General features: G+C 38.1%; 1 protein-coding gene across 1 annotated transcript in view; it reads right to left on the bottom strand.

Annotated features, from left to right (window-relative positions):
* Positions 1 to 283: 283 nt before the first annotated feature.
* The window catches only part of LOC139280723 (protein phosphatase 1 regulatory subunit 3A-like), a 53613-nt gene continuing 45087 nt past the window's right edge, over positions 284 to 8809 (bottom strand). Inside the window, exon 4 of the mRNA XM_070900372.1 lies at positions 284 to 7990. Within this exon, the coding sequence (XP_070756473.1) occupies positions 4799 to 7990 (3192 nt within the window). The 3' untranslated portion in view covers positions 284 to 4798. The remainder of the gene's footprint in view (positions 7991 to 8809) is intronic.

Raw genomic sequence — 8809 nt, 5'->3', positions numbered from 1 at the left:
AATTCGGAATGGGCAATAAATGCCAGCCTTGCCAGCAATGTCTACATCCCGTGAATGAATAAATTCTTTAAAAAAGAGGTTGAAAATAGGCAAAATTTGAGTGAAATTAATATTGCACTGCCACAGCTTGTGTGCTCCAAGTTGAACATTTTTCCTGTGTTTTGGTACCCTTTTCCATGTGTATTATTCAAGGCGACACACACTTTAGCCATAAAGAATTTTAAGCTAGGTAAAAATATTTTTTATTTTATTGTTTTTAAATACATGTAATTTTCTCTAACTGGTTAACACCATAATCTATGGACAACTATACAGTCCTAAAGAATGAAACAAAAACCATCTTTGACCAGTGCCTCTTGGAGCCATTTAATAATGTTTCAGCCACCTGTACTCAGTGATTATCTTGAATAATGCCTTGGCAATCAAATTATATCATTCTGCAGCTGTAAAGTGTATTGATACTACTCCCACACAGAGTGCCCTTCAGAAGACAGATAAGAAAATCAACATTAGGCACTAGTTTCAAGAATTAGCAATACCTAACAATGCCTTTGTTTGCCATACTTTGTGTACAGTATTTCAACCCACCAACGTTATCTAACAGGAAGATTGTACAATGATATAATGCTGTCTCATGGCACTGAAAATGAGGTTTTACGCATCACTTTATTTGCAAAAACTAAGATGTAATGATCCTTACTAATTTAATATTGTGAGTCTATCAAAGTTCATTGTGAAGTTACTAGGTGAGATTACTGCTAATTTGTTGAATTACATTTAACCTTAACTCTAATATTAGTTATTTACTTCAGAAAAATGGTTCTGTATTATTTAGTGCAGGGTTTCATAAATTCCACCATTTTCACACCGCGTGACGAAGGCAAGAGCACTCAATCTTCCATTTTAAGGGAAATACTGGTGAAATTTAGGGATTTATTGTACTAACAGTGATGACATTTGTGCAAAACTCCTTTCTCCTCTAGCAAGATTACATCAGCTTATACTAGTGTAATTTGAAAAATGGTGCTGGCTATATTAAAGCTATACACTACTGCTCCTGTTATTACTCCCAGCTTACTCATTGCCAATCCAAGTTGAAGATATCCTCAAAAGTAAAGGAAATCTCCAAATCATCTGGACTTGTAGATAGTTATGAGCCTGGTGATTTTTATTATGGTTCTAGTATTGGCATAACCCATCATTCCTACGTACTGCTGGGAGAGCGCGATGTTTTTTAAAAATCATGTTATTGTAGTTACTGAATGTCTTTACTTAATGTTTTGTAGCTGTTAACCAGGCTCATTCTTGGAGATAATTATTTTCACTTTGTAATTCTGAGGGGGGAATGTGATATGTAAGGTACTTGGACAACAAAACTCGACGGCCCCTGATGTAAGTAAGCACATTTTAGCAATTACGCTCCAATGTCTTCTCTTGTATTACTTTGTTATTCTTCGGCAGAATATTCTGGAGGGTCTGGAAATAAAAGCAGCTAGTTCTTTCCACATCAATTTGAGTGTTTATTTGGACACAACAATAATGAAGAGAGCCCAGACCTGCAGCCGGCAGAAGGATGGGAGCATGCAGGAGGGCCTTACACCATGCAGATCTTCGCAACCAAATTTCCTACTTCACCTTCAGTGAGGAGCAGTGTGGTCAGCAGCTCTGTTTCATCAACGTGGCCATGACAGATTTATGTCACTTCAGTGGTGGGGAAAATGTTGGAATCAATTATTAAGAATGAAATAGCAGCGCATTTGGAAAGCAGTGACAGGATCGAACCAAGTCAGCATGGATTTATGAAAGGGAAATCATACTTGACAAATCTTCTGGAATTTTTTGAGGATGTAACTAGTAGAGTGGACAAGGGAGAACCAGTGGATGTGATGTATTTGGACTTTCAAAAGGCTTTTGACAAGGTCCCACACAAGAGATTGGTGTGCAAAATCAAAGCACATGGTATTGGGGGTAATATACTGACGTGGATAGAGAACTGGTTGGCAGACAGGAAGCAGAGAGTCGGGATAAACGGGTCCTTTTCAGAATGGCAGGCAGTGACTAGTGGGGTGCCGCAGGGCTCAGTGCTGAGACCCCAGCTCTTTACAATATACATCAATGATTTGGATGAAGGAATTGAGTGTAATATCTCCAAGTTTGCAGATGACACTAAACTGGGTGGCGGTGAGAGCTGTGAGGGGGACATTAAGAGGCTGCAGGGTGACTTCGACAGGTTAGGTGAGTGGGCAAATGCATGGCAGATGCAGTATAATGTGGATAAATGTGAGGTTACTTTGGGGACAAAAACACAAAGACAGAATATTATCTGAATGGTGGCAGATTAGGAAAAGGGGAGGTGCAACGAGACCTGGGTGTCATGGTTCATCAGTCATTGAAAGTTGGCATACAGGTACAGCAGGCGGTGAAGAAGGCAAATGGTATGTTGGCCTTCATAGCTAGGGGATTTGAATATAGGAGCAGGGAGGTCTTACTGCAGTTGTACAGGGCCTTGGTGAGGCTTCACCTGGAATATTGTGTTCAGTTTTGGTCTCCTAATCTGAGGAAGGACGTTCTTGCTATTGAGGGAGTGCAGTGAAGGTTCACCAGACTGATTCCAGGGATGGCTGGACTGACATATGAGGAGAGACTGGATCAACTGGGCTTTTATACACTGGAGTTTAGAAGGATGAGAGGAGATTTCATAGAAACATACAAGATTCTGACGGGATGGGACAGGTTAGATGCGGGTAGATTGTTCCCAATGTTGGGGACGTCCAGAACCAGGGAACACCATCTTAGGATAAGGGGTAGGCCATTTAGGACTGAGATGAGGAGAAATTTCTTCACTCAGAGAGTTGTTAACCTGTGGAATTCCCTGCCGCAGAGAGTTGTTGATGCCAGTTCATTGGATATATTCAAGAGGGAGTTAGATATGGCCCTTATGGCTAAAGGAATCAAGGGGTGTGGAGAGAAAGCAGGAAAGGGGTACTGAGGGAATTATCAGCCATGATCTTATCGAATGGCGGTGCAGGCTCGAAGGGCCGAATGGCCTATTACTGCACGTATTTTTTATGTTTCTATGTTGCAGCACCAGGTCATGTGCAACTCTGCCTGTTGCTATAAAGGTCACTGTGGCTCTCAATTTCTACACCTCCAAAGCATTCGAAGCCAAAACTTGTGACATTAGCAATATCATTCAATTTGTTGTGCATTGCTGCATAAGGCAGGTTATAGATGCCCTCTCTGAAAAGCACAATCAATTTATCACCCTTCCAATGGATGCAACTAAACAAGAGGGAAACGCATAACTTTCCACTCATTTCCTGCCCACGTGGATTTATGTCATCAGCAAATCTCATACTTCTTGACTCCATATTCCATATCATTCAGAAATATTTTAATATCAGGAGTAAAAAAGAGGGGGAAATATTAGAGGTTTTTGAAGGCAGGGGGGAGAGAGACCCAAGATGGAGGTGATTGGGGGTGGGGGGGGGGGCGGGGGGGGAGGTTGTAGGGCATTCCATAGGCCAAAGCATAATGCCTGAAGAAACAGTTACTTATGGTGCAGCAAAAGTTACATTTCTTAACAAAATTATACATAAGATAGTGAAAACAAATACGAAATAATACCAGGTAAACCTTCTCTAGTGTGTACTGACACAGTTTAGACAGTCTGCTAACAGGGAAGTAAAACTAAAGGTGTACCTCAAAAGAACATCATACAACAGAATGAAGGAAAAACAAAATGGCAAACAGTTGCACAAATGTCGAAGAGACAGAGACCATTGGTGATTAATTTCTCCTGGGTGATAGAAATTTAGCATCAGTGAGATCACACTGTCCCAAACTGTTTCACTTAAAAGAGCAACATTTTTGACAGTGTACTTCAGTATAAAGTTTTCCATCTATATAGGTATTATATGAAAAAAATATTATAATTCTGATCTGTTTCTCCCCCCTCTCCCAGGATATCCTCTACTTCATGTCTCCACATACAACTGGAAGCCATTTGAGTAGCATCAGGAACAAAGGAAAGCCCATAAACCAACATCTGGGGCAGTCCTGAATGTTAATTGGAAGACATCAAATATAGATATTAACACAAGAAATAAAAGATGTTTTTTTTTAAAACCATTTGTAACAACTTTAATGTTTTTCCATTTAGAAAACCAATCTAGATTTACATTGACTGTAATCGGGCAAAAGTTAAATGACTTGACGTATACAATAAATGTTGGGCTAGCTAATAATGACAGAAAAAAAATTTGGTCTGAAATTATTGTCTAAAATGTTACTTTGCACTCAAATGAGAGAAAAGAAATGGTCATATAATTTCACAAAAACATTTTTAAGCCAAGTTTCTGTAATAAGTAAATAGGCCAAAATTAATTTTCTGTAAGGTTATCTCTCCTAGGCACTGTTTTGTTTTGACATTTTGTGAGTAAGGCATTTTGCAAGTATTGTTATCACATTCACTGTCTAACCTTTTGAGGACTACAATATTGTTTCACATCATAATCAAGAATAAAACAGGCTACAATTATTTTGGTTTAATACAAGAATGCTATGAATTATTAAATATTACATGTTTTGAAAATGTGATTAGTTCTACAATGTAATATTGTTAGAAATGTAGGTAATCATTTTGTAGATATGTGAAACAAAAGATGTATGCATTCTGAACAGCAATGGTTATTTCAGTACTCAAATGGTTATCGATTCTATGAACCAATTTCAGTTCTTCATAAAATGCAACCATTGCCTTTCCTTACATCATTCAGTAAAAATTCAAACACCTGTATCAGTCCTTTCTGACAGAATCACTGTTTGTTTCTCCTTCACAATACAACCAATACAATGAAAATACGTAAAGTGCAAAACATCCTATAAAATCATAATGATAAATAGTAACTAGAAACACAACAAACAAAACAAAATAGCAAACTTTCCATACCGTGTTTTTTAAAGTAATTTCATCTGCAAATGGCTCACTCCGTAACCATAATTCCTCACTTTCAACATTACTATCACAAGCTTCACTTGCCTGCTCATTCTCGACAGTTTTCTCATTACATTCTTCTGATTCTAACCCTTCAGAATATGGATGGATATTACGAGCGACATCAATGTTGGTTTCCTTTTCCTCATCCTCTTCAACTGGTGAACTAATCAAAATGACTGGACCTAAGGGTTTGTGATGGCTACGTGGCTCAGAATTCTGTGGCAGGGTGGTAACTCTATTTTCCTCCCCTCTTGTATCACTTGAAGTGTATGGGGCTGAGCCTAGCATTGTAATATTTTTAGGCCTTACTGCATTTTGATTTCTGCTCTCATTTGTTTGCATCTGTTGAGAATCATAAAGCATTTCTACCTTTTCAAGACTATGGGCACCTATTGATTCAGAAAATGTATCAGTTGTTTCTCTTTCACTGTCCATAATAGCTTCATTGTCTGTCCCACATTTTTGCTTATCGACTACCTCATACGCTAAACTTGTTTCATGACCTGCTTCATCTTCTGCTATCTGTTCAGGAGCAGACACAACTTCCTTTAAAGTTTGAGATACAATAGTAACAATATGTAACTGGGTATATCCCAGTGATCTTGATTCATCTGTTCCACCATAGTGTTGCAATATGTTTTTTATACTCGATGCTTCTCCTCCCTTAAGACCTGCTTTTCCCACCTCTGTATACTCCTTAACATCTGGTACACTGTAGTTATGTTTAAAATCCATTTCTGAAACATTACAATTCTGTGTAAAGTCTATATCCTTCCCATTCTCTTTCTCACTGTAATGCACATTTTCTTCTCGGAGCTCCGCGAGTTTAGTAGCCAACTGTTTTCCAACCTCTGAGCGCACTTCATGATTGTCTGTTATTTTAAGTTCCACAGATTCAAAAATATTTTCAGGAATCCTTTCATTTGTATCAGTGACTTGACAAGAGATTATTTCTTCTGCTTCCTCCTGAAGATCAGGAACTATCTTCATTGAATCAGCAAGACCTTTCTCAACATCTGCAGTAATTCTGACTTCACTTTGATTCTCGACAACCACTTGAAAATCAGCAATCACTTTTTCTGCAACTTCTGAAGATTGTATGCAACTACAACATACATCTGGATATTTTATATCTTCTGAAATTGGTATTGATGTCCTTATATCCAGACTTATTGTAGGAGTTGCTTCTTCCTCTATGTTCTTTTGAGGAGCATCAGATGCATCCTTTTCCATCTGTACACACACTGTGCTAGCTTCAGTTGTATGTTCACCAAACTGTGAAACACTTTTTGCAATTTGTTCATGAGTAATGGTGATTTTTGAAGGTTGTTCATGCTTTGATGTTAAGTGAAAAGCTGTGGTCACCTCCTGGATCGACTCTGAAAATTGTACATTACTTGGCGAATGCTGTATGGCTTTTCCTTTTTGTGATACAGATGTGGTAGCTCTTCCATCATCTCCAGTAATTTCAAACAAAGCTGCTTCTATTGCTTCCTTTACTATTGCATTAGCTAACGTACGCGATGGAGCACTAATGCACTGCTCTGCAATTTGTGTGGCTGCTATTTCATTTTCTTTTTCTTCATTAGCACTATCCTTTGAATGTTTTGAATCAACATCTGGAATTTGTGTCAGAATCTTATTCATTTCACAAGGGTCTTGATATATTTCTTCTTCTAAAGATCCCTGCAGAGTAGGGATTTCTGTAGTCATTGCTGTAGTCTCAATATTTGGCACATTTGTAACTTCCAGCTGTTTATCTGATGTGGGTTGAAGACAAGTCCCAAACTCCATTCCTGCATTTTGATACTTTCCACTATCTGAAGCACTCTGCGTATTTGTACATTGCAAGAATTCTGTGACATCTGCGGTGTCTGTTGCAATTCTTCTGTCATTTGAGTACATATCACAAGAACTTTCTTCTTTTGGAGCAACTTGAAATGCAATGGCTATTTCTTTTCCATTCTCTGAATGGTTTGTAACTTCGAAAGGATCACTAAATCTTTTTTTTGCACTAACCTTGGGAGCTTTTTTAGTTGGATTTTGCTCTTGCATTCTTTCTGCTCCCTTGATTGGTAAATTAAGTTTTTCAGAAAAATCATTTTCTTTCTTTACATCTTCCAAATTTTCAGCTTCAATGTAATATTGGGGTGGTTCTTGTGTCTCATTTATTTTTGCACGGAAAACCTTTTTTTCCTCTGATGAGGTTGATCTGTGGAATGAAGAATTGATTCTATCTGACTCAAATTCTGAGTCGGTGTTGGTGCATACTGCAGAAACAGGGATGGACTCTGATTCACTGATAGTTAATGTATCGCCAATTAAATAACCATATTCACCACTTTGATTTTCAGCATCTGTGTTCTCTTGTAGTAAATTTACAGTGTTTGGTGTATTACTGTGGAGCTCATCACATCCATCTGTAACCCCCTGAATGATTACTAAGTTATCCAGCATATCATTAGCAGAGACACTGTCTGTGCTGTTTTCTGAGAAACTATTTATTTCTTGTTCCGGTTTAGTTGATGTATCAATTACATGCGATGTAACAGCTTTATTCCTTCTCTGAGAGAGAGGAAATCTGCCTTCATGTAATAAATGTGCTTCATTCATACAAAACAAATCAGAAGCTTGGGTCATTATGTTGCCCTTGCTTGTTACATTAGCACTATCTGTTTGTACTGTTGCATTGATACTTCCCTTGTGATTTTGAATTGACAGATTGGAAGTGTTTCTGTTACTGTCTAAGAAGATTCCAACCCACTCAGATTCATTCTCTTGCTTTACCTTGTTCTCGGTGAAGCTGTTTACACTTGTAATCTTGATGTGTTCAACTTCTAATTCATTCTGATGATTAATTGGTGATTCACTGACTGGAGTAGCAGTCTTCTCATTTTCTTCTTCAACTTGAGACTGTGATCCATCCATCAGTGTTGAGTTCTTTTCCTGTCCTCTTGGGGTAGTCAGTGAAATGTGCAATGGAAGATGTACCTGTGAAAATAAATAATTAATAGAAAATTACCTGAACACATTATGCCTTCATCAAAACTATTTACATACATTTAATAATAATATTTAACACTTGTGAATACCCACAAGCATAGCCATGAAAACAAAAATCTCATGAAATAAATGACCACTTAAATCAAATACTGGATCAGCTTACTATGGAAATGTAAGCTCTCCCCAGTTCAAAAAGGTAATAGATTTGGGAGCTTTAAATCTGCAGTCCCAAGCAAAATATACTCAATACCCATATTACTGACTACATAAACTAAATGACCCTGTGCTCCATACCAGGTGCAAGCTATTAATCAGACCCCAACCAAAGAGTTCTTTAAACTCTGTCCATAACTGCTTCATCTGGGAAGAGTTAGGAATACAAGAAGAAAAAGTTCCCTCGCTATGATATCTAAGTAATATATGATAAACTGTGGCTCAGTGAGAAAATCAACTTCGGCTAATGGGCTTGAAAGAAACACTTTGATAAAGTACATCAGGAAATGTCAAAATAAGTTAGAAATTCCTTTTTATTACAAAGAATAAAAAAGGTAGAGAGTGGTTTGAAGCATCAATTTGCTCCACAGAATGCTTGATTAAAAACCAAATGGTCGAATTTAATGCCAAGCAGGTTTTAGGTGGGCGGGAGTGGGGTGAGTCCAAAACATACTTACTGGGCTTGGCTCTTTTAACTCCCAGGCCTCATCTACATGCCGCTGGTCAGCTGCCCACATGAAATGGGCAGAAAGCGGCAGCTGGCCAGCAGCTAGGAGAGGAAGTTCAGGCAGCTGGAACAAAGATGGTCATCTA

The sequence above is a fragment of the Pristiophorus japonicus genome, chromosome 15 (assembly GCF_044704955.1).
Source record: "Pristiophorus japonicus isolate sPriJap1 chromosome 15, sPriJap1.hap1, whole genome shotgun sequence".
Lineage (NCBI taxonomy): Eukaryota > Metazoa > Chordata > Chondrichthyes > Pristiophoridae > Pristiophorus > Pristiophorus japonicus.
This window is presented reverse-complemented; position numbering and strand designations above follow the sequence as displayed.